The 27375-nt window shown below is 40.8% G+C and overlaps 2 protein-coding genes across 3 annotated transcripts in view; both read right to left on the minus strand.

Annotated features, from left to right (window-relative positions):
* Positions 1-4808, minus strand: part of Tph2 (tryptophan hydroxylase 2) — a 106382-nt gene extending 101574 nt beyond the window's left edge. The window contains exons 1-2 of the mRNA NM_173391.3: positions 4571-4808; positions 2542-2685 (exon numbers count right to left, since the gene is read on the minus strand). Coding sequence (NP_775567.2) covers positions 2542-2685; positions 4571-4675 — 249 coding nt within the window. The 5' untranslated portion in view covers positions 4676-4808. The remainder of the gene's footprint in view (positions 1-2541; positions 2686-4570) is intronic.
* Positions 4809-17656: 12848 nt separating this feature from the next.
* Tbc1d15 (TBC1 domain family, member 15) overlaps positions 17657-27375 on the minus strand; it is a 53623-nt gene continuing 43904 nt past the window's right edge. The window contains exons 15-17 of one of the 2 annotated variants that reach the window (NM_025706.3): positions 22904-23020; positions 22290-22376; positions 17657-19550 (exon numbers count right to left, since the gene is read on the minus strand). In NM_025706.3, coding sequence (NP_079982.3) covers positions 19338-19550; positions 22290-22376; positions 22904-23020 — 417 coding nt within the window. In that variant the 3' untranslated portion in view covers positions 17657-19337. The remainder of the gene's footprint in view (positions 19551-22289; positions 22377-22903; positions 23021-27375) is intronic. The other variant, XM_006513957.4, reaches the window with a different exon arrangement.

Consider the following 27375-nt stretch of genomic DNA (forward strand, 5'->3'; position numbering starts at 1 on the left):
AAGGCGTGCACCACCACTGCCTGGCAAAATGCACACTCTTAACCTTACAGCAATATAAGGCTTACTTTTAAAATAAAGTTTAAGAATAAAACAATCATTTAGAGTCAGACATAATGACTCATAAAAATCCCAGCACTCAGATAGCAGAGGCAGGATTGCAAACTCTTCTAGGCCACATAGCAAGACCCTGCTGCATATAATAATAATTTAAAAATTAAAAAAAATAAAGAGGCTCTTTTTTAAAGAAGTGAATCTTTGAAATGACAAGCAGCGAATAGGGGGTGTGCAAAATGCCTAAGATTAGGAAAATATTCATCAAGACATAGCCAGAACTTTAGGGGGGAAATGGAAACAAGAATAGAGTACAAAGGAGAATCTCCCAGGCAAAAAGGGAAACAACTCAGGAGTAGTGAAGAGGCAAGATACAGTAATAATAACCCCTAATAGGACCACATCAGAACTGTCATTGGCATCCTCCTGGCTGGCTCCACTGGAAGATATATTCTGCAGCTGTCATTTTGTGAATCTCTTTGTAACAAGCTGTTCCAGGAAGAGTAATGACTTTAATGCTTAAAAATCTGGTTTAAGTCTTCCATTGATACACCTTTCTCCTTTGATAACTGTAGCCTAAGGTCCCCTCGTCACACTCCACTCCGTACACGCACACTGCCCCATTACTTCTGTGACTGCACTCTGGGTCCCGCAGCATTTCTGATACAATCCTGGATGTTCTATTTCTGTTTTTATTAAGCTTGGCAATCATACTATATTTTATAAATTGCCTAATGATGAAAGTGGGATCGATATTAAGTTCAAGGCCCAAGAGACTCCATGTACATTGTGCCATTTTGGGCTTTTAAGGTTTGGTTGAATCAGAGTAAGTATTTTTAGACTGGGCACTGAGATCTCAATGGGTTAAGTGGTTTAGCTGAGACCTGGTGAATAGCTGATGGCAGAGTGCAAATTCAAAGTGCAAGCCCCTTCCCCAGGGATGTTTCCCACTGCACCCAGCTGTCAAATTGAATTGGCTTGCCTTCGGGCACCATGTGGACACAGCCCTACATGGCATAATTATGTGTAAAATACTACTCTAGATTTCCATTAACACGGTTTATGGTGCCTGGTCCTTTCTTCAAGGCCAAAGGGGAACAAGGAAACATTTTCCGAGTCAGGTTAATTCCCAATCTATGGTCATCTAGAGGCATCACAAATAATGCCTCCTGTCTGCATTTTACAAAATCGCCTCATCCAAACAAGCCAGTTAGGTAGGAATTGGTATCATTGCCATTTTACAAATGAGGAAATCAAACCGAGGTGCACAGAGCAGTTAGCCAACCCAGCAGAACACAGGTCCAAATCCCCTAACTATGTGTCTGCTACACAGCAGCCTAAGGCACCAGAAAGAGTTGAACTGTTTATCTTACAGCCCTGGTGACCAGCCATCGCTCCCAACCACATGTAGTTTGTAAGAGGGTTTTTTGCTTCAGGTGGAGAAGACACCAGGTGGACAAGGTGTTCCTCCTCACCCAAGCTCTTCATTTAGGACTGAAAACAAGGACTCGTGCCAGGGACCGTGGCATATCTTTCTATAAGACACTCCTTCGATTACGTTCATGAAATGAGGCTTACGAGAATAAGTGCCTGTGCTCATATATCTCATTTTATGCAACAAATATGCTCTCATGACATGTGTACTGTTAAAGTTTAGTAAATCAAAGCAGGATAAAGACTCTTGGCATTTTGAAGCACTGTGTGTGTGTGTGCATATGTGTGTCTGTGTGTGTATAAGTATATGTGTGTTGTGTGTGTATGTGTCTGTAGGTATGTGTGTTTTGTGTATGTGTGCTTTGTCTATGTGTATATGTGTGTTGTATATATACGTGTGTATGTGTGTATGCATGTATATGTGTGTTGTGAGTGTGTTGTGTGTATATGTGTGTGTAGGTATGTGTGTTTTGTATGTGCGTTGTGTGTGTATATGTCTGTTGGGTATGTGTGTGTTCTGTGTATGTGTGTTTTGTCTATGTGTATGTGTATATTGTGTATATGTGTGTATTCTGTATATGTGTATATGTATATGTATGTATATGTGTGTTGTGTGTTGTGTGTGTATGTATATAGGTATGTGTGTTTTGTGTATATGCATTGTGTGTGTATGTGTGTGTTCTGTGTATGTGTTTTGTCTATGTGTATGTGTGTGTTCTGTGTATGTGTGTTTTGTCTATATGTATGTGTGTATTGTATGTATGTGTGTGTGTTGCATTTTCTACTTTAAAGCTCACATTTTTGAATTACAGACTTCATCTGGCAACAAGTAACAGAGTTGCTATTGGCTGAGTCTGAATTAATAAATCACAGCTCACATAAACCTGCTTATTTCACTGTTGGGCAGAGTAAACTCCCTTTTTAAAGCTTTGTGACATTTGGTTCCTTTGACTCTTTTGCCATGTTACCCAGAAATGCCTTAATGACAGGGAACAAGTCTATCACCAGGCACATAGCCACCTTGAGGATACAGAAGAACGAGTGCTCTGTGTTTACCTGGAATAGTCTAAGTGCTTTCACCAGCCCACCAACTTCATTCTTCAAGGAGAACACTACCGCTGTCTTGCTGCTCTCTGTGGTGTCGCCTTTGCCGGGCTCTTTGCCGCTTTTCTTGTCCTCGCTTTTGATAGCCTTATTTTGCTTCAAGAAAGTAGAAGCACAAGAGTCAGTTCTACCCCAGAGGTTTCAATGATTCAATTTATCCAGAGATTCCTCTTAAAAGCTGCAAGCCCCACCCATCATACCAACTCAAAGTGGAGTTGCCTTTGGACCCAAGTCTGAATCTTCCTGCTCACTGAGGCAGTCAGTGACAGAGCAGCGTGCCCAGTGAATCCCTCCGTGGACAGTTGAGTCTGGAAAGTGACTACTACGTTTCAGCCACATATAGGACAGGCAGTTGGAAAGGCATGAGAGAGAAAGAAAACCAGCTAGCTAACCATTAGGGGCACACACGACAATCTGAGTAATGACTAAGTTCTTCCAGCTAAGGATAGGAATAACAGAGTCTAGCAAAAATCAGAGCACACTGCAGAACTTGAAAAAACAAACCTAGGAATGTCCCATTTGACAGACAATGTAAGATTATGGTGCAGAGTTGGGCAAACAGAGATCTGTCTTCCTGGCTAATGGTGAGGTACCATAGTCATACCAGTCTACTACATCCTCGTGGAACTAAGACCTGCACATTTACATGGAACCCAGTGGTAAGTGATTTACCATTGTCTTCCTCCTATTTCACTACTGGCTTTATTTCCATGCATTAAGATAACCTCCCTCACCGAGTTTATATATAATAGGAATAGATATTTTATTATTTATGAGTTGAGGGAGAGAAGGAGTTTATGCTGGCACTGGTACTTGACAGTATATTTAGCCATTAGAAGCTCAAATGTCTTCCTATTCCCAACATCTGCTCCCCCCTCTCCAGGTAATGCCTGTGTCTCATATGTCTAAGGTGCATTTTTATGGGAAAGTGTCATACATTAACCATAACTGAAGGGCTTCGTGGTTTTCTTCTTGCCGTTTATTACAGCTTCGGAATTCCTCAATGTAACACCTCATACAAATATTCATGATACTTGAGTATTAGAAAAGCTATTTTACATTTTGGCCTCATTTTCGCAAATCGACTTAAATAGTGCTAAGAAAGTTGCTGTGACTGTTTTTCAGCGTTTGTGGGTAATAAATAGAATGGACATACTTGGAGCTATGGCATTAACCCAATTTTTCTCTGACGAGCTGAATTTGCAATTGGTTGATAAACAGGAAGGACAACGGTGAAGCATCCCTTAAAATTTTAATGACAGAACCTTGGATGTGTATTTTATTGCATGTTAGCAAATCAAACCACTGTGTTTATTAAAGCTCATAACTGTTGGTCAAATTAAGACCTAAACCTTTGCAAGAACTGTAACTCTTCAAATACCATTCTTTAATGTTAGTATTTTAAACACACACACACACACACACACACACACACACACACATCTTGTAAATATTGAAGCAAACAGAATGCTTCCTTAACTCTTCCATCAATTAAGCTTTAAAGGGAGAGTAATGTGGCATGCAGGGAAACCTTTGAAGGGCCCTGGTTCCTCTTTTATTCCAAAACCTGCACTTAATCTCAAGAATACACATATTAGCTCTGTAGGGCATAGGAGACAATATTGCCTTGTAGAAACCAGAGAGATGTATTTAATTCTTTCTCCCAAATCTTCCTTATCAGCCTTTCAAGTTCTATACTTTGAAGGAGGAGTGAATTTAGCACATTGGTTCACATAATCTTTCATTCTTCACGATAGGGAACTTCACTTTCTATTTGAGGAGAGTTTATCTCCCAGCAACTCGCCCAGCTGCTTGTACTTTGTGGAGAGCTGAGGCAGACAGAAAGGAGGCAGTAAGACAAGACGACTGAGGAAAAGGGAGTTGAACTTCATGCTTACTCTACAGCAGGTGTCCATATGGTGAGGTTAAGACCATTGATGCCCTAGAGAACACCGGAGACTGCCAGATACTCGATACTCACTGTTAAGCTGCCAAGTAGCTGATGATCTTCTGGCACAGCAGAATCCAAGGACAACCCTCTCCTGGCCCAGTATTTACTGGAAAACATCATCATTGCGGGCTGCATGGCTCCCGATGTAATTTTCTTTCTCAGCAGCAGGGGGGACCAGAGGGGCGGCCTTGGCAGAGATGAAGGAGGAACTGCAGTGGCAGCTGCCTGCTCGGGGCGCTGTCCAGAACCCTGGTGCTGAAGAGCAGTGCGCTTCCTCCCCTCCCCGTGTTCCTTTATATGAGTGACTGAGGACTGATGGAAAGCTGATTAGAAAAAACTCATTTCTGGTTGCTGATGGCCACAGTCAGATTACACGTCTGAAGCTTGGGGTTATCTGTGCTCCTGATGAGATTTGTTTGTTTCGTAGGTCGAGTAGCTCTTTGGGAAGAGATGGAGGGGAACAATACATCAGGGTTATTATTTTTTTTTCTTGCAACAAAACAGCCGTCGTCTAATTTTGAATCTCAAGTCTGCTATTGGAAGGTTACCCTCCGTCTTTAAGTAACTATGAATTTAAGTGCTTTGTATTTTATAAAAGTAAAAAAATAACTTAAGAAAGGCTTTTCTGCTGGCATGACGTTACATTATGCAAATTTTACCTGTGTGTGTGTGTGTGTGTGTGTGTGTGTGTGTGTGTGTGTGTGTGTGACGGCTTTCATAAGAAGTCTGCTTCCAAAACCCATGGTGTTTCCATGTAGAAGGATATTCAGGCTTTTGAAATTCGAGGCTTGAACTTAGCTCAGATGCTAACCTTCTAGAATGTTCTTCATTAAGTAAGAAATATATGGAAATGAAATGCCCATAGGCCCATCATTCCTTTGATACTCTTCTGATACAATTTTATTGCTCTCCATCTATGACCTGATCAGACCCAGCAATTTGACAGGCATAGACAAGATTATATTTGTACTTTTCCAACTTTAGAAAGCCACAGGAAAGCTTGACAATCCTTTGAAGAATGGAAAATTCTTAAGCAAGAGCACATGTTTAACTGAAGAACTAACCAAAATCTGGGACCTATACAGTTTGATTATGTAGAAAGCAGAATGAAGGTTCTTCAAAGCAAGACTGTATATGTTAACATTGGTTGGATTTTAATTGTTTCTGGAGACTTGAGGGTTTAGGATTTTTGTTTGATCCAACTCTGGAAATAATCATCCAGCTTACTTGTCCTCTGAAAACCAGCACTGAGCAGCTAATAGGAAAAGCAAGTGTTAATAAATGAACCGAAGTAATTATGAAAAATGATGGTTGACAATGCTAATTCTGGACACTTTCTATGCATGTTTGTATGTCAGAACAGTCATCATAACAACACTCACAAAGAGTTACTGATTGTGTGTGTGTGTGTGTGTGTGTGTGTGTGTGTGTGTGTGTGTGTGTATGCATGTGTGTGTATATATGTGTGTATGTATACTAAGGCACAAAAGCTGTAGGTAAATTAACAAAGGTTCACGTGCTCACACAAATAAAGAATGTTCAAAGTAGGATTTTAATTCAGGCAATTTTGGCTTTCTCTACCATTACACTGTACAATCTCCCCAAGTACTCCAAATAAGGAGAAGGGTGTGAAGAAAAGTGGACTCAACGGATCACAGACTATAGAGCTATACATAAGAACAGATGTATAACTCAAAAACTTTTTGTTGAGCTCTGAGTTTATATTAAGCATTGGGAACTGAATCCTGAGGATGCAAAGAAGTGTCCAACACAGCACTGACCCACAGAGATCACAGTCCATCTGAGAGAATCAAGCTGTGCAATAACCAAGTAGAACAAAGAGTGTCAACCTCTCTGCAGAAGACACAAAAAGCACAAGACACAGAGTGGTCAGTACTACATATGCTATGGAGTCCTAAGACTCTTGAGGGAGTTATTTGAACTGAATTTTTTAAAAGTGATTTTGGCAGTGTCATAGGTAATGGAAAACAGCAAGGGGATGGTCTAAAATATAGGGAACAACATAACAAAATGTGTAGGAAACCATTATTGTTCGAAAATGGTGTAATCTAGATGTAGGGAAAGGATGACAAATTTAAAAGAGAAGCACCATCTAGCGTATGACAAGATTTCCATGATGCTGCACAGCCTGGCACTTTATCACCTCTTCATGTAACTGAAAGTTGATTGGAAAGGCTTTCTACAGTGCAGTCATGTAAACATAGTAGCATTTTAGAACACTAGTACCTTGGAAGAGGACTTCAAGATGGAAGATAGAAAGTTGGACTTAAAATATCCTGCCCAGAATACAACAGCCTGGTTTAAGACGGTAGATTAACAATACAAAGAAAGAAACCAGAAATGTGAAGTGGTAAAAGTCCAGAGGCTATTGTCCCTGATGAGCATGGGAACTGGTGAAAGAATGCTGTAACTGTACATCAGTGGACCACTCAGCTCTCACCAGGGAAGCTTCTTGGAGTAGATGCTAATTAAGACAGAGACCGGCAATGGACAATGAGCAGAGAATGAGGGACTCTGGAACAGTCATCACTAAATGAAATGGCTTTATCAAACATTTTCCTTCAAGGTATCAATGCTGAGAAAGCAGGAAGAGTGTCTGAGCTACAGGTGGGGGATGTCTCCAAGGACTTTTATCCAAGCACTGCAAGTCCACTGCACATATAAACTCACAGAGACTGCGAAAGCATGCACAAATCCAAACCAGACAAACATTTCAGACCAGTGAGAGGAAATGGACACAAAGTCCTATCCCTAGCCAAGAAGCTATTTGCAAGTGATACTTTCTAAGAAAGGAAAAATCTGTTTACATCATTGGGTACATCAATCATACTTTAGGGCAGGCTCCATGCCCAGAAGCAGTTGGCCAACATAAAATGAACTCCCTGTGTGTGTGTGTGTGTGTGTGTGTGTGTGTGTGTGTGTGTGTGTGTGTGTCTGTGTGGGTGTGTGTCTGTGTGGGTGTGTCTGTGTGCTTTTTATTTAGTTTTGGTATTTTTTGTCCTAATGTTTTTATATCATTTGTTCTGATCTTTATTTTTTGTTTTGCTCTCTTTTTGTTTTCAGTTTGGGGTATGTTTTTGAGGAAGAGTGAGAGGAAGAGAAGATAAAATAGGGTAGATGAGGAAGTGGTAAGGACATGCGAGGAATTGGGAAAGGAGAAAAATATGAACAAAATAAATTATATAAGAATACTATATAAAATGCTTTAAATAATGTTAAAGTTAATTTAAGGCATTTAATGAGTCTATTCAATACTGTAACCACTTTTGTTCACTTAAAAAATATGGAAAAACATAAAAGGCCTCCTTTTCTTTTTGAGGCATACAAAAATAATATAAGTTCACAAGTATCAGCAACAAAAACTAGAAGCTTAACGGGATATAAAAGAATGATCAAAGACTTTGCAGACATAAGAAAGCCGAGTTATCAATAAAGTTGCTGAGAAGCAATTTATACTCGAGGATCCCCTAAATGCTCCATATCTCTGGTTTGATGAGTAAACAGAGGAGTCTGTGAAAGAGTTGTCCAGAGTCCATAATCAGTAGTCAGACAATTCCAAAATCCACAACAAATGTAGTCATCAATATAGAGTGGGTACTTCATGCAGACATATAGACAAATTGACTAGATCTGATAGCCTGTAAACAATCCACTGTATTTGTGGTCAATAACTTTCCAAGAGAGGCTCCAAGATAAGACAATAGAGAAACCGTAATCTGAGATAATCATAGAGGTGCCTCATCCCAGTTAATGCATCTATAACGCAACCCTTAAATGTGCAGCTCAAAGAAGATCCTGGAAGAGGAAAACAGAAAGATTGTTAGAGCCAGAGGACTCCAGACTGCTGCTAAACGGTGCCTTCTAGACTTGACAGAGAAGCTGCACCCATGAAACTTCAGCTGTATGGTCACCTACACTAATCTGCACAATGGCACATGCCAATGTGAACGAGGGGGCATTTCATAAGCTCCCCTCCCCAGCTCAAAAACTACATGCAACCAATGGCTGCTGGAATAAGCTCTCTGATGGCTTATCCAATGGGTCAGTCCTATTCGTGTGAAAAGGACAAGCCCTGGCTTGGAGAGGGATTCCTGAGAAAGGGGTGTTTGGGAGCCGTGAAAGGAGGACTTGATGTCAGCCATGGGTACAAGCTGACACACTGTGCTCTGCTCTTGCTTGCTCTCCAGACAGCTGTGTGGATAGCTCGGCTCTTTCAGGCCAAAGCCCAGTCTTTTATTTACATATCAACTCAATTGTTTATCCAGGTTCCCTTTTGATTATCCCATGAGTCAGTATTTTAAGACTTTAGCTCCTTGATTCTTAGAGGCAGCAAGTACATTGTTTCTAACACAGCAAATAAACTCAGAGATCTGCCTGCCTTCGTAAGCACAAACAATAAGTTTAGCTGGGTGGGACCCCATCCTCAGATTACCATTCCCACCACGCCAGGATGTATACTTGTTCTGTCCTGGGCTGACTTTAAACTCAGGAATCTGCCTGCCTTTGTATCTTTCTGCTCATTAGTGCAGCTGTCTTTGTTCTTTCAGGTCTGTAAAGCCCCTCACACAATTCATATTGCATGCTTATTATTTACTTAGTTGAGAAATGATGCATCCTTAAGGTCATGTTGTCAAAGTTCTTTCTCACAGCCTTAATGGCTGTCTTGAAGGTCACAGCCATTACCATTTTGCTGAGGACATTAGACACACCCTCACCTCCCAGATACATGCTGTTTCTTAGTATCATGGAGTCATTAACCTTGGCAGGGAGACTATTTCCCAAAGAAGGAACATGAAGCAAAAAATATATACATTATTATATATATATTGAAAAAAAAAGCCGTACACCTGGTAACCATCTCTGAAAGAGTTGTCCAGAGTCTGTAAGCAGTAGTCAGACAATGCCTAAATCCACAACAAATTTAGTCATCAATACAGTGTGGCACTTCATATGGACAGACAGACGGTTAACTTGTGGAAGCCCATGTCCCGCTGGCTCTGTACCAGAGGTGGGAACACATTGTCCTTTCCACAGAAGCCATGCAGGACTTGGCACACACATACAGATAAGCAGCAAAAAAGGACTCTGTAAGTTTTGTGTGCATGTGTGTGTGTAAAACATTAATAATTAAAGAAGTAGAAGCCATGAATTTGACAGAGACATGAGAGGAGGTAAAGGGGGTAAATGATATAAATATAATAAAGTATGAAATTATCAAAAAATCTTTAAATTAAAAAGACAATCTATACTATAGAAGAAAATATCGATTGTACCTCATTGAGAATAAAGAACTCTTATAATTCAGAAACATTAAAGGAGTTAGGATTGGGGCTGGAGAGGTGGCTCAGTGATTAACAGAATGGGCTGCTCTTCCAGAGGACCAGGGTTCAATCCCCAGCACCCACATGGTAGCTCACAACTGTCTGTAACCGCAGTTCCAAGGGATCTGACACATAGAAATACATGCACACAAAACACCAATGCACATAAAACAAAAAGAAAAATAGTTAGGACTGAATAGACACATCTCCAAAGATAAGATGGTTACTAAGCACATGAGAAAAATACTACACAACATTAATAATTGGAGAAATGTAAATCAAAGTTAAAAAATGAGAATGCTACCTCAGACCTGGTAAGATTGTTAGAATCAAAATAACAGCTGATGTGTAGCGTTGCCGAAGAGTCGAAAAACGTGGGCTTTTTTTACATTGCCAGTGGCTCTGTAAAGTGATGTGGTCATTCCAGGTAACAGTTTGGTGGCCCCTCAATAGATGCTTCGTTGAGTTATCATATGACGTAGAAGCTTGACCCCAGGTATGTGGGAAATAATGTAGTTCTTTGAAAAGAATATCTGACAGTTTCTCAAGACTAAGTTTCTCAACAACTCAACTCTCTGGGGTATACATCCCTCAAAAGTAAAAACATAACCACAAAAAAGGCTGTCCACAACTGTCCACAGCAACATTATTCATAAAAGTGAGAGTGAGCCAAATATCACCATAGGTGAGAAGACTAACAAAATATCATCTACTGTAAGTTGAGTAACACCTGATGGTGCAAACGAAGAAATACATTGATGCAAGACCACTCCATGGGTGAACCTTGAAAACATTGTGCTAAGCAAAAAAAAAAAAAAAAAAAAAAAAAAGCTAGACACAAGGAATCATGAGTTCACATGATTTTGCTTACATGGAATGCCTATATGTGAAAAGAAGCTATGAAAAAGGAACAATAAGGCAGATTCATGATTGACGGGGGATAAAAGGGTGGAGGTGGAGAACTGCCACAGGGTTTCTTTAGGAAGTTAAAAACAATCTAAAAATTGGTGATAGTTGCTGTCTTATGTCTCTCATCTGTTGATAAAATACTCTGAGCAAAGCAGCTTAAGAGGAAAAGCGTTCATTCTGACTGAGTCTTCGAGGGTCTAGTCTAGGATAGCAGGGCATCAAGGCAGCCAGAGCTCCCCTGTCAGGTTTCATTCGTGATCAGAAAACAGACAGCGATAAATGCAGGTCTGCTTGTGCTCGGCTTGTTTTCTCCATGAGAGCTTGGGATTCCCGCACCAGGGAACGGTTTCATTCACAATAATGATGTATTTTCCCACACAAATTAACGTAACCAAGATAATCCCCCTCGGGCATGCCCAGAGACCCATCTGCCAGGTAATTCTAGATTCTGCCAAATTGGCAGCACTAACCATCACTGTGGCATATCTCTGTGGACATACTAAAAGCCAATAAACTGCATTCTTTAAAAGTGGTTCTTATAAATGTTGACTTTTGTAATAAAACAGTGGGAAAATTTTAAAGTGATTTTTATGTTACAGGAATTATATCTCAATAAAACTTTTATATTAAAAAAATTAAGTTAGAATCTTACATTTTTCTCCTCTATTGTAGACAGCCAAACAGATTCCTCCTCCGTTTTGTAGACAGAAGCTTACACACTGGAAAAGGGTGAAACAATAGGTACTTAACACCTGAGCACAGTTGAAAATACAGGAAAGTCATTAATCAAGTACACACACTGGATTTTGAGGCTCCTGGACTCAGAAGGTGGACAACCAGACATTTAGCTTTAAGCCAGATAAGGGCTTTCAAGCCTGCTAAATAAGAAACCAAGTGAAAACACAAAGTCACCAAGAGAAAGTTAGGCTGGGTGTGCTACATTGCTTACAAACACAAAGGCTGAGATCTAAATGCAGTGATGCAACCACCCAGTGACATATGTTGCTGTGAAGCCCATCTGAATACGTGATAGCGTGTGAGGTTGGATTCTGCCAATACAGAAAACTGACAAGTGGAAGAAGAAGAAGGAGGAGGAGGAGGAGGAGGAAGAGGAGGAGGAGGAGGAGGAGGAGGAGGAGGAGGAGGAGGAAAGTTGATGAGAAAAAGCCAAAGAGGAACAACCCAGTTGAAAACTGCATTTACAGTCATAATGATACACACTACAAGCCAATGTAAGCAGTGCCATCTCAACTGTGTGGCGACATAGAAAGACAAGACTTCAAAACATCAATCCAGTATTTCACATCTGTGCCTCTTAAACTCTGAACAAGGCAATAGAAAGAGTTGAATTTTCTGATATACACCAACTCCATAATCAGTGTGTCTGGATGTCTTCCATTGACATATGATTCTATTGGGTATGTACTTCAAGTCTTTCAGCAGGAACAGCTAAATGTTAACACTACCCGCTACTAATTTCTCTAACCACTTATATTGCATGGGAGTAACTCTGGAGCCTATGTCACATGATTTAGTAGTCTAAGAGCTCTGCAACAATAGGAAATAAAATAAACCCGCAATGATCTCTTTTTTAAAATGCACACAGGCATCATCCCCTCTTCCATCCAGACATTCACAGCCAGCACATGTATAGTTAATGAAATACATAGCTATCTGACAATTTAAATATGTACAAATGAACGTGAAAAATAAGGCAGAAGCATGGGAGCTAGAAGGTCGGCGTTCTAGAAGCCACTGTTCTGACCTTCAGTAACCTGTCTCCTTAACATCCTGAGCCATTATGGTCAGTGCCCCTCACTGTGTTCACAGGAGGTCTGAGTTATATTACACTCACGTGACTTCTGCCACTTCGATTCACATTACAAGTTAGGCACAGCACCCTTACACACTATATGGACTATCCTTTTGAAGGAAAACATAAATGAAAGGTACTTAAGCTTTGAGGCTGTATTAACCATTCAGAGCTACAGGAACAGCACAATCCAAAACTAAGCCAAGAAAGTCAGCTTGGCACCAATCCAACTAAATTGGTCTCATTTTGAAGCACAACTCTGTGGGTCTCTGTGATGACCAAAGACATGTAAGGAGGCAGTTTGACTCAACATGACTCAGTAGCCGGTGTTGGTTCAGACTTTGTGACACTGGGTAGTTTATTTTGGGTATATTTAAACATAGCACAACTTACTGGGGGGAAAAAATCTCGGTGATAATCAAGTCAATACTATGTGTACAATGAAGTTATAGATATGAATACATCAAAACTATAAAGTACACATGACATCTTCCATAAAGATTTGCTTTACAGATTGAGCAATAGACAAGGGTCTTTGGGGAGGCTCCAGTATGACCTCAGTCAGACAGAGGTCACTAGGCTATTAACCACCTCCGATCCCAGATTTCTGGGCAAAAAAAAAAAAAAAAAAGCAGCAAGTTTTGCATCCCTCCCTTTGAAAAGACAACCTTTCGTGTTCAATATCCCTGGTTTCCCTGGTGCTTATCTGTGAGCACAAGAACCTCTGTGCCTCCTACATGCAACCCAAACCAGCTGCCTTAAGCATCAATTTGTTCTCTAATAAAATGCTTAAACAGGCTCTGTCATTTCCCACACTACTAAAAATGTTTATCGCCATCATGCCTAGGTGTCATGGGACAGGGCTTCCTTTTTTGCAGTATTTGTGAAACTTGTTATATTGATCTAGAAAGGGGACTTGAGAATCGTACTGCATTGGTAGGCAAATAAAGAGGTAGATATGGTGTTTCTCATAGCTACCTCCACAAAGAGAATTAGTAAAAGGTGAGCACATTTAGGCTTGTTTGAAGATGAAACCAAAGTACAGAGACAGTGATGTACATTGGGACAGTGAGGAAGTCACTCCACAAAGCCAGAGCACAAGTTGAATTTGAAATCAAAATGACCTCAGTAGGAAACAAACTGAAGGGTGCCTCAAAGCTATATTGCCAGCATGGTATGTCTTGGAAGAAAAAATAACACGCTTAAAGGTTTTAAAGATGCTCATAGATGGTGGCAGTATCTCTTTGGCATCTCATTGGAACATGTTACTGCTATCATGCTGGGTACCACATTAAACATTTTCACATGCACTTACTCTTGACAAATGAAATGGGCTTTATTCCCACTTGCAGATGAGGAAGTGGGGGCTGAAAGTCATAGTCACATGACTTAGTGATTGCTCTTGGTCTCAAACCCAAGAGAGACCCTCAGAAAGTATTTATCTGCTGCTCAACATTGTAAGTACAGTCCCATCAATTTCACAGGAGTTCTACAGATTCCATAGTAGCTCACCAGTCATGTCACAGAACAGAGGATACACACACGGCAATTAAAAACCTGCATTCTTGCAGATAAACAGTTGAGGACAGTTTGTACATGTATAGCTTCAAATGGCGGTCTACCTATTCCAACATGGAAATGCTTGAATTGCAACTGGATACAGCCAATCCTCATGACACCTGCATTCCCAGTATATATTCTTGATTTTTTTTCCCCTTTCCTTCTGCTTCCTTAAAGCTCTCCTTTGGAAAAAAAAAAAAAAAAAAAAAACTCCGTTACTGAGCCTAGGATAGAAAGTGGGCTTTGGAAAAGGATCCATCTTCACATTCACTCTTTCCAAATAGTCACTTTCCTACCTCTCTCAACATAACAAAGGCTGTCATATGGCACGCAGATGAACCTAGCTAAGCTTTAGTGGATGCAGATGGCTGTTTTTGGTTGTCAACTTGACCATATGGGAATTAACTAAAAACCCAAGTTTCTGGGTAGACTTATGAGAGCCGTCTCTGGATAGATCACTTGCAGTTGGAAACCCATCCTAAACCTGGGCCACACCTTCAGGACATGGAAGCAGCAGCTTCGATTTTGCCTGCTTGCTCGCACTCTTGCTGAGTTCATCTATCCCGCTGCTGAGGCATCTCTTCACTGGAATTAGAGCCTACTTCTCCAGGATTCCAACATGGAAGATGACCAGCAAAGGCATCCGGCTTCATGGATTGAACAACTATTGGCTTCTTTGACCTTCCATTAGGTGACAGCCATTGTTGGACTAGCTAGACCACAGCAATCTCTCTCTGATGGTGTTCTGGATCATGTTTGTCACTTTGACTTCCAGAGGAGTACAATTCCATCATCATGGAACTCAAACAATAAATCCAACATGTCACCATTGGACTCTCTAACCCGGAACGTGGCAACTATTGACTTTGAATAAAAAGTGAAAATATCTGGCATAAAGTTCATCTTTGTGATTGGAAAACCCAGTCACCACAGGCAGGAATGCTTATATTCACTAAGATGTAGGCTCTTTATACCACAAGTGTTGAAATGTACATGGGAGCAGTAACCTACTCTTGATCTCTCTTGTTGACTTCCGCAAATGCACAGGCAGCAACGTCATTTCCCGGCCAGAGTACCGGGTATCTCTCAGATGACGCAGAATGTGAGAGCGCCAGGCCGAATGAAGAGGACGACACTTTTTAACCTGCAACTGAAGTGGGAACCAACTCACTGGATTTTATTCACATGCATTTTATTTAAGGATAAATGAAGACACATCCCCAAGGATAAAGTCTCAAGGAGTATACACACATTGTTGGTTTTGAAAGTCTTTATGTGATTGGAGGAAAACACAAAAGACCTATACCCTCCCTATCCAAGAGGAAGGAATGAACAACCAGGCAGGGCAAACAGTTGTCATGGGGCTTCTGAGAAGAAACCACCCAAAAAGCTGGTTAATGGTGACTGAAGGAAAAAGCAAGCTGTTGATGGGCAGGCAGGAGACATTCAAAGGGAAACAAGCTACAACGTACAGGGCCACGAAGGGCCGGGATCATGGCTTCTGTGTGGTCCTGGCTGAGGAATGATCCGGTCGAAGCAGGCTCTCTATATCCAATGTAGGTGTGAACTCCATACTCATTGGGAAGAAAAAACAGGCTGTGGCCAAACAGCAGCTGATGCCCTGCTGAAGAGCACAGATAACCAAGGCCACAGTCTTGTCAAGATGCCGGAAATCCAGTCCATGAGAACCAGAGAAGAGTGGAACCGTAGACGTGTTAGGACATGTTTGTAAGCATGGATGACCAGAAGAAATGGAGGCAGAAACCGAACTGGAAATTGACAGAATTGTTTGAAATCACAACAGGGCCCCTAAACAAAACATTCGGTAAAATGGATACCTCCTAAGCCTTAAGCTGTCAGAGGGAAGGGACCAGGCAGTCCCCACTCCAGTTAGGGATGCTCGGGTAGGAGTCGTCCTGCTAGGTGGAGGGAGGAGCCCCTTCCTGCTTCCCTTGCATTCCACTCTGCTGTGAGGCGTTACACTACGTTAAGATGTATTCAGTCTTGCAGAGATTTGGAAATCACAAAGGGATCGTTCTTATCAAGGTGGTGTAATTACCTTATTACTTTTCTCATTAAGAAATTCTTAGAACAGTTGACTGAATGTTGAAGGTTCCGAATATAAGATACTATGTAAGTATAAATTTAATAAATTGCTACTTTACAAAAATTCGAGGGGATAATCTACATAAAATAGGCTATCATTTCTCACTAAAAAAGGCAAGGTAACTAGAGCAAATTTATGTTAGAATTTCAATAAACTACCTTTTCAAAACATAAGACTTTTACCATCAACCAAAATGTTTTTTTTAATCTGTTATGTAAATACACTGTAGCTGTCTTCATACACACCAGAAGAGGGCATCGTATCTCATGACAGATGGCTGTGAGCCACCATGTGGTTGCTGGGCATTGAACTCAGGACCTCTGGAAGAGCAGCTCTTAACCACTGTGCCATCTCTCCAGCACCCCTCGAAATATTTTTTTAAAAATTCAACATAATGGTAATCCTTTGACTTCGGGGGAACTCGGTCGGGTGTTGCTCGGATTCCCATTTTGAACACTACTCTCAAAGACTGGTTCAGTGGGTCTGAAGAAACTCAATATGTATTTTGATAATGCAGACCAAGAAAGTACAACTGAATGATCAATATTTTAATTGAGGTTTGGCAAAAAAAAAATTAACAGGAATCATAAATTATAGTATTATTCTGTTAAGTAACTTATACTACTTCTTGACTTTTGAGAAAAATGTTCTTAAATGGCTTTTGTAAAGTCATCTCTATAAAAATGCACACATATGCACACAAGGCTTTGTTTATTCTTAGACGTCTGAGTGCCTCTGAAGACCCACAGCGAGAATGCCCATGCTGGAATGCCTGGCACATCGGTGCACACAAGGTCAGCACAAATACCAAGAGTTACGTTACACAACTGTGCTAAGGATAGGCAGACAGGACTGCCCTGTAAGAGCACCGGGCACTGTCAAGGTTCCGTAACCATCACTCTCCCAAAAGGACTGCTGAAAAAGGTTGAATTCCTATTAACCTAAAGTTTTCTACATAAAGAGATGAAAAGTTTGGAAACAAGAGTAAAACAGATCCTTAAATATGTCTTGTTTCTCATACATTCATAAAAATTGAAAATACACAAGGAGGTAAAATTAGAAACAATCTAAATTTTAACATCCTTGTGTATCTCATAACATTACAAATGTTCTACATGCTGATAGGTATATACATACTAAAACCGTGTGTGTGTGTGTGTGTGTGTGTGTGTGTGTGTGTGCGCGCGTGCCTGTGAACATTCCGTGAACACCAAAACCATCTTTTCAAAGGATGTGCCAAGAAATTTACCTGAACTATATGTTCTCCCAATCCCAGCAGCTCGTTTGCACAGTGTTTCTAGCTGGAGTCTGTGGGCTGATTAAGACTTTACCAACTCTAATGCGTGATCACTTCCATATAAAAAATGCGCTCCAAAGAAATGCGTATTTTTAGTAAAAATATTTTAACAAGCAGTTTCATACCAAAACTTGACAAAAGTTCAACTTATGAAACATATTAAATTTTCTTTAATCTGAAGTAGATATTGTATTACGTAGAAAGACGTCCGAACACCCACTGTCCAGGAAGAACGAGGAGGACATCAAGATGTTCTGAGCAATTTCCTGCATGGCAGGAAATGAAAGGCTGGAGATGATGCGCTTGTGAGCAGTTTACTCTTCTAAATGGGCTTACTCATTATTAACTGATGAGAGATAACACACAATATTAAAAACCCACATCTGATGGCTCTAGGGCCACGACTGTCCGTTAATACTCAGCTAGTGGGCAAGTTCCTTTACTTTCTGGGGAAGAAAAAAAACCAAACAAACAATGTATACAAGCATCACAAGACAGCTGCTTCGGTGACACGCCATGAGCATGCACACTTCTGAACAGTGTGCTCACGTATGGAGGAGTTGTGCATGTTGGTGCGCCCATGACTCACTGGCTTGGTGGCTGTGACATGCTGAGGTGCACGCTCTGATGAAGAAGCAGCCGTTTCTAAGTGCAATGTAACTGAAAACACTAAAATAGCTTTGATTTCATTTAATGATATGTACAAGAGTTAACAAATTACAATTAAAACGGAATTTGTTATGGCAATTCCACAGAACTTAAAAACATGCAACACTGCATGGTAAAAACAGCTTCATTCATATACAAAAAAATATTCCTTTCCGACTCATGACAGTGCCTGGAAACTTCTGACATAAGCTTTTTGCAAAGAATATTTTTAAAAATGTAACGATCTGATTAACCAATTAGTGCAGTATTAGGAAAGATAATAAACATTATTAGTAAAGAGGTTACAGTGATTTATACCAGGTATAGACAGGGCTCAATGTAGTCTCATTAAATAAATGTTCAGTTAAGAAAATAGTTTTGAAAAAGATCTTATATTGAAGCCATGTATTAATTTTGTTGAATCAGCTTATATAAATCAATAGTCAAGTTTATTCAGTTAAAGAAAATAGGACTATGCTTTCTTATACTCATAAATAGTACATATATATAGCCTATATACAAGTGAAGAAAAGTTCTTTGTAAAAAACCCAGACTGCCAATCCAGTTGCTAAGGTTGAAACAGTTCTTTATCCACACGTTTAACTACGTTGGTAAAAATGTCTTATTTAAATCACATTCAACCAGCATAAATAGTTAAGCTGAATATTGTTGTAAACAATAGAAAAGCCAAATTTGTATTTTAAATTTCATCTCTGAGTAACAATGTACTTCTCAGCTTAGAATGCTTTATAAAGGCTCAACATTTAATGTAATCAAGTCCAAAGCCCTCTAAAGAATAAACAGTGAGTGCTTTTCCAAGTGCATAATTTCCAAAGCTTCCACTTGAAGTATTTATCCAATCCCAGTTCATCAGCAACAAAATAAAATGTGCTTGGCTATAAAAATACTAAGGAATGTTATTGAAAAGGAAAGGCTATTTGGTAGAAGTAACTACAAAAATAATTAGTTTAAAACTTTGTAAAGCTTTAATGCAAGAACATCAGTACACTGTCTCTCCATAAAACTTAAAGCATGATCAATACCAAGACCGTGAATGTCTATCTTTCATGTACTTAAAAAGGAATTGCAACAAAGTATCTCAAAAACTGTAAGACAAATGATCATGCAGGTGTTAATCTGCAGGCATTCGGGGATGCTAATGTCTGTGTTGGACTGTCATCTTTGGCTTCACTGGCAGCAAGGATGGGCAAGGTGCTACTTGGAAACGCAGATACAGGACAAGGGCTGCCAACATTTTCATCAGTGTCGGAATCTGGCGTTGTAATTTCACTGTCCTGAAGTCCCAGGATCTCACAAACTGCTTGTGGCAATTCCTGAGTATGAAAAATCAAATATAAAATCACAACTGAGAAAAAAATATCCACAAAATAACCTTTTAATAGTAACTTGGTTTCAGAGTCTGAACATCATTCATTTGAACTGGGCAAGTGCTGATATGTTCTGTAACGAGGCAGCAAGATGCAGCGGGAGGAGGTGCCTTAGCAGACCACACTGGGGCATCCCCACTGAGGTACGGTTTATTTGGGGGCACGAGAAGTGGGATTGAGAACGGAGTAGAGGCAAAGAGAAGGGACAGGGAGGGGGGAGAGAAAGAAGGGAAGAGGCCAGCCAGGAACGCGGGGGTAGGCGTAGAAGGTGAGGGAGAGAGTGAAGCGTGAGGAGAAAAAGAGCAAGAAAAGGGGGGAGCCAAAGAGGGGGGGGGGGGGAGTCCAAGCAGTCCTTTTATAGCAAGGCAGGCTTCTACATGGCTGTCGCTAGGTAACTTTTTGGGCAGAGCCTAGAAGAAATGCTACCAAATGCCACATACTCTTCGCACATCATCTTCCTCTACTCCAAATGAAATTTTAGCCATCTATTTTGTCTCATGAATCTTCCTAGTTAGCTTTAAATGTCAACTTGACAGAGCCTGGAGTCATCTGAGAAGAGACTGTCAATTAAGGGACTGCCCAGTATCAGACTGGTCTGTAGGCAAGTCTGTGGGGATGACCTTGATTGGTAAGTGATGTAGGAGGACTCAGCCCACTGTGGACTACACCATTCCCTGAATGGCCAGCCCTAGGCTGGGCCAAGCCACGTAAGGGAGCTGGAGAAGACTCAGCTCAGTAACTGCCTGTCACTCAAGCTCTACCTTCAAGGACATCCGCACTCATGCTCATGCAGCAGACGCAGACACACAATCTTTTAAAAATACTAGTAAGCAGGAGCCTGTGAGTGAGCGAGGTAGTAACAGCCTTTCCTGGTTTCTGCTTTAAATTCCTGTTCTGCAGTCCCTCTATGATGGAGTGTGACCTGTGCACTGAAATAAACCCAGGCCTCTTCCTCATTTGCTTTCAGTAGGTGTTTTGTCACAGCAATGGAATGAAAGTCAAACAAAAGTAGTTTCTGGATTTCATCTAAGTGCAATCACTCTAGGCCACCAGACCTCCGTGGACCTGCTTGCTGCTGTTTGCTTGCTTTGGCCTTTACATTGTATTAAACTACTATGCACAGGCTCATGTAGGCCAGGTATTAGGATTCTGTCTCGACTCCACCCCCACAGTTACCAGCAACAGCCAGGTAGGCCTGGCCCACTATAAAAGGGGCTGCTTGCCCCCTCCTCTCTCTTACTCCTGCTTCTCCCTTGCCTCTTGCCCCCCTTGCTCCCCCTCTCTCCCCCCTCCCCTCCTCCACACAGTCATGGCCAGCCTCTACTTCTCTACTCTCTCCTTTTGTCCGCCTCTCTCTGCCTCTGCTACCCTCTTAACTCCCCTCCCATTCCCTGAATAAACTCCATTCTATACTGTACCATCATATGGCTAACCCCTCAGGGGGAAGGGAATCCTTGGCATGGGCCTGCAGAAGTACCCCCTCCCCCATAGAACATATTCTTCTATCTCTTTATCTTTTTATAATCACAACAATAGGCTAGACCCAAACTCATCACACAGCTGAGGCTGGCCTTGAACTCATGATCCTCTGGTGAGACTGCAAGGGTGCACTACCACACCCCATTGAGTTTTTAACATTTACAATTTACCTTCTCTCTCCTTACAGTTAGACTCTCCTCAGGAAACACTAGTTCCTTAAAGATTCAAAGTAACCTGCCTGGCATGGCTTGAAACACAATAGGCAGCCAAGGAGCATCCCTAGACTGACTATACTGACCCGTGAGGGATGGGGATACAAAGCTGAAACAAAAACTGTTTTGAAAATGAAAAGGCTGTTCAGTCCCTATGAACTGTGGGGTTTGACTGGGTCTGCCTGTGCTTCTGAGGCTTAGGACAAAAAGGTGCAAAGTTCCTCCCAGTCTCCCCACCCCACCCCCACCCACCCCCAGGTGCTGGGCAGGTCAGGAGACAAAAGCAGCAACCTTCCTTCCCTCCCCACCCCACCCCACCCCCCCATTTCATGACAGATGCCTCAGGATGCCTTCTCCAGAAGCCCCTCCCTCCCCACGTGGCTTTGTCTTCCTTTGTGCCCCTGACACCCAACCCCCCCACCCCCCCCCCCACCGCAGACACCACTTGCCTGCTCTTGAGTTTTTCTTTTAACTTTAAAATAATTTTTAAAAAAGATTGTTTGAGCTTAAAAATAGAATTTAGAAAAAAAATTAAAAGGCACACTATAACTTGGTTTAAATTCAGATTAAAAAAAAATCAAATCTGTCTTGTTTTTTAGAAACAGAAACTGAGTTGATAAGAATGCAGTAAGACAAACTGCCATCCATTCATTTCTGATTAGCACCTATTTTTGGTGGTGGGTGCTGCATATTTAATAAGAGATCTTGTTGCATTCATTAAGTTGGATAATGTATTACCACCTAAAATCTACAGCCTCCAGTTGTAGAAATATTTTCATTACTTTTGCCATTTTGCCAATTAAATGCTTCCAATCTGGCATAATTAGTCAACTGTTTTCAATTAAGTGAGGTAAACTTACAAAAGTAAATAACTAAAATCTTTGTTTCTGCCCTCAATTTGCTGACTGCCATTCATTTTTCTTATAAGGAAATCTTTCTTAGTTGATTAAAAAGAGGGAGAAAAATATCGCAATTCTTTGCAACGCTTGTATACCTTGCATTGTGCCATCTGTAGGGAAATTGCTTCTGCTTTACAGAGTATATCTTCCACATCAATCTTCATGGACAACTCATTGATGTGCTAAAAAAAAAAAAACAACAAAAGAGAATGATAATCAAAGCAGAAAGTGCTAGCTATTATACTCCACAACATAAACAATTTATTATCAATTATTCTGCACTGCAGATATTACCCATAATATAAAAATATCCACATATTACAAACCCACAGAAACTCCAACACATCTTTCATTACACTCAGTTTTGAAGACAAGAACAGCTAATAAGTTCACAACACATTAAACCTAGCAGTCTTCTAACTCAAAGTTATACGCAAAAGACAATTAGTTTTTCTTTAAAAACTAAACTATATTAAACAGCATTTGTTCAACTTCCTTTCTTTCCTAAACAACCACTCGATAATAACTGGCCAATGTGTATTTACCAAACTGTGATTCTCTTAGACTAAGCTAGTCCAGCACCTGGTGTTAGGGACACAAAGGTAATTAATTACTCATGAGATTCAACAACACTCCAAAGAAATGTCTGGTACACGAGGCCCACCAGAGAGAGAACACTAGGAAGGATCTGCACTGAGAGAAGACCCACCTTAAGGATTTCATTGAAGCCATAGTGCTTTGCCATTATCTGTTGCTTTTCTGATTCCAGGATGGCACAACACAGAAGAAGATGAAAATTCTTACAGGGCAGTTCAGTCCACATTACCTACAAAAAATATAAGTTACTCAGGAAACAAAATTAATTCTAAACTATATCTTCAAAGATACATGCTAACTCTGAAGCAGTAAACATGCCTAGTTGGGATAGTCCAGTTTTCTACACATGAAAAGTGAAGGAGTCTTACCTCTAACTATAAGGGAACCAAAATGAAGTTTACTATTTGACAGACTTCCAGAGAGCAACTGATGAGGCAGCTTTCCTAACTGACGGCCACACTCTTAGAGCAGCCATAAAAAGTAAAGGTTAGACCCATTTCCAATACTTCTTCAGAACTTTCTGACCTTTCTCGAAAATATTCAGTCCTTAAAAAATTTAAGAGGGAACTAAATCCTACAAACTAAAAGAGCACCAATAGTGCACAGGAGCAAACACAGCCATTGACACTTCTCCACTATAGGCAGTGAGAACCGTGTGTCACATGGAAACTCAAGATGAAGAATACCCAATTCCAACAAAACCTGGAGGGACCCAAGATGACACCCAACTACACCCAAGATGACACCCAACTACACCCAAGATGACACCCAACTACATAGGCATTTGAACAATTGCTACATTTTATCCTAAATACAAGCTGATGCCAACCAACTCAAGACCTCTATTTCCCCCTACTAACGGACTTAATGAAATCTTTTCTTGGAAGAAAAAACAAACATACAATCAACGCTATAAGAACATAGCTGAGGGCTGGTGAGATGGCTTAGTGGGTAAGAGCACCCGACTGCTCTTCCGAAAGTCCAGAGTTCAAATCCCAGAAACCACATGGTGGCTCACAACCATCTGTAACAAGATCTGACTCCCTCTTCTGGTGTGTCTGAAGACAGCTACAATGTACTTACATATAATAATAAATAAATATTAAAAAAAAAAAAGAACATAGCTGAAATGCTTTTTACTTTTATAAAGAATAAATCAAGTTAACGCAATTTGAAAATTGTAATTTCAAGACAATTATCCTCAAAGTTTCAGGCCATTTGGTAACGACAGTTTCATGAGTTAGTCCAGCTAAGTGGTCACAGTATTTTTGATTTATCTTAAAGAGTTCATGACCAGGAGTGCTTGCCACAAACAACTCTAGGTTTTATTCTTTGTGTTTGTGTGTTTTAAGACAGTAAGAACGAATGGGTGGGGAGGAGGAAGGGGAGGATTGGGGAGGAGTTATGGGAGGGGAAAACATGGATGAAAGTATATTATATGAAAACAAATTGTAATAAAAAAGGTCAGGTTCTAACTGCACATATCTGATGCACATTTAAGTATGAATCCATGCAGAACACAAGCGGCTCAAAGCAATCTCCTTCAGCTAGCACACAGCAATAGCGGTGGTAACCCAGGAAACAATTCCCAGCTGTAAAAGGAGTGACGCTGTAAGTTGTTCTTGATATATGTGGTAGAAATTCGATAATTTCTTAGTTTGTATAAAGCCATAACAATAGTAAGACATTATACTGTTGTACTTTTTAAAAAGCATACTAGATCTGTTATTAACATATACTCAGTAATTTTCTATTTTCCCTTGAAAGTTATCCTGAGTACAAAAAGAAAAAGAGACCCACACCCAACACAAAACAGAATAACGAATCTCCTTTATAGAGGAATAGAACAGGGGTAGTAACTAAAAAGAACTATACCCTTCTTGAAAATAAAGGAAAGTTAGAAGCATTTGGGGGTATGCTTGTTTTATAGTATTACTTATATATTACCACCAGTGTGCTGTAACTCTGAAAATGGAAAACACACACCATCTCTTTTGTGATACCTCACCCTATAACCCAAGCTATAGCACAATCTTTCATAAAGTCAAGTCTTAATTCAATCAGAAAGTAGCACATGATGTCTGAGCCACTGCTGCAGCAGAGGCCGTGTCTTGCTAGACAGGGTTCCCAGACGAGCATGCCTGACGAGCTCCCTTCCGGGGCATGCATATACCTTCCAGTACCATGACATCTATTAGTAGGAAAGAAGCTTTCAAGTGAGTACCAGCTTGACTTCATCTTGTTCTAGGATTCAAAATATGATGACTCTGGCAACAGTTTTACTGTCAAGTTCTGGAGGGTAACCAAGAGCACTGGCTGTAGTAGTTGGGAGTGGGTGAAGGGTGACCTCAATGGCCAACAACTCCAAAAGAAGCAACCTAATCCTGGCATTGGGCTTATCTGTTAGCCAGTTACGACACAGGGCAGTGATTCCATTTTAACTGCATGTGCTTGTGTGTGTTTAATCACAAGTGCACACCACACCCACAAGTGGTTTTTGAAAGGTCTTTAAATGTTATCTCCCTCCCCATACTCCCTTCTCCACTCCCAACCCATTTAGCCCTTCCTGTTTCCTTATTCCCTTTTAACCTTTCACATCAATGGATGTTATCTATCTCCACTCTCTTGAAAGTGCCTCCCTAAAGCCTCTTAGTAAACTTCCTGACCTCTATGGGTATTCCAAATGAAACACACAGATCTGATGATTCAAAGCTAACATTCATGAAGTTTGTCTTTCTGGGCCTGGGTTATCTAACTCAGAATAACTTTTTCCAGCTGCATCCACTTACCTGTAAATTTCATTTTCTTAACAGCTGTATAATATATCCCATTGGGTTAATGTGCCACAACTTTATTATTCATTTATCAGCTGATCGTTAGCTAGGCAGTTTCCATTTCCTGGCTATTATAAGTAGAGCAACAATGTGTAAGAGGTTGGTCTGCTGCTACTATGTATTCAAATGCTACATACAGGGCCCCAAGATCTGGTTGCCCTTCAGCCTGACAAAGAGATCCTTCGCCTACATTAAGGGATGTCATATAACACTGCTCCCCAAGTTAATTGGTCAATAAAAGTCTTAAGTCTATGACTGGGCAGTAGATAGATATGTGGATTCTCAGTTACCTGACTGGAGATGGCAGGTAGAGACACGGGTGGGGAGTGGGAGGGCCCAAGAGAGGAGGAGGCCACAGGAGAGGAGATAGACCAGGAGCATGTGGCCAGGAGAAACAGCAAGGAACAAGGGACATGTGGCTGGGATGTGAGTTACAACAGCTCAAAACCTGCCCAATCTAGTCTCACAGCTTGTAAATAAAATACCTGGACTGTGTGGCTTTTATATGGGCAGGTTAGAATATTTAATTAATTTTGCAACAATGAATATGAATGAGCAGATAGCTCTAAAGTAGGCTATGGAGTCCTTTGAGTATATGCCTAGGATGGCTAATCTTGATTGTCAATTTGACTACATTTGGAATCAACTGAAACCCACGCTGCTAGACATACCTGTGGGGGATTTCCCTGATTGACTATCTGAGATAAAAAGACCCACAGTAAATTGGGGTCAGACTTTTTGGTAGCAGCCGACACGAAAGGACACACACAAGAAAGAAATCATTTGCTTTTTGCTTGCTTGCCCTTACTCTCGAAGATGAATTCATCTAGTCTACGCTAAAAGCAGATCATATCAGAACACACTTAAGGATTCCAACGGAACAACTGAGAAGGCCAGCCTTATGAACTGAATGAATAACTACTGGGTTCTTGGCCTTTTCTCCAGGAGTTAGCCTTCGTGGGACTGACTGAACACTCTAAGTCTATAAACCACTCTAAGAAATTCCCTTTTATATATACAAATATCCCATCCCACCCCCACACACATACATCACCTTTTTCATTCTATCAGTTCTATTCCTATACAGAATCCTGGCTAACACATCCAAAATGGTACAGCTAGATCATATGGTACATCTAGGTAACCCATTCCTAGCACATTAGGCCAAGAAACTATGGGTTATAGGCCCTAGAAGAGACCATACTACTATTCTTCTACTAAATGGACATCGTATAAAACCACCCCTAAAGACTTACTGTATAATATCCATAGATCAACCTCTCAACCGTCACCAGAGAAGTTTCTATTTGCAGGACATGGTGACTAACATAAAGACACACAAACCTGGCCAAGGTGTAGAGAATAAGAGACAAGACAGCAGAATGCTCAGCCCTATTGGGGGCATATATACTGCACCCCTTCCAAAGGGTAGATCATCGTGGAAGAGGGGATGGAGAGAGTGTAAGAGCCAGAGGTAGAGGAAGGCTACAAAGAACTATTCTCTCGGGCACAGCAGGGAAGAAGCGCATATCAACTACAGTAGTTGTGACACACAGAGCCTGTGCACACCCAAGCCAGCTGACATCCCAGAGTGGAGAAGGGAGCAGCACACAATCCTATCCCTAGCTGTGGACCTATTGGTATTGGTAGCTGCTATAAAGAGGAGAGGGAGGTTTCTGTAAGAGTGGAGAAAGACCACATAACTAAGGATATTTGGGCAACAGAAATTGGTCTTGAAGAATTAAAAAAA

Source organism: Mus musculus, chromosome 10 (genome assembly GCF_000001635.26).
Source record: "Mus musculus strain C57BL/6J chromosome 10, GRCm38.p6 C57BL/6J".
NCBI classification, from domain to species: Eukaryota; Metazoa; Chordata; class Mammalia; order Rodentia; family Muridae; genus Mus; species Mus musculus.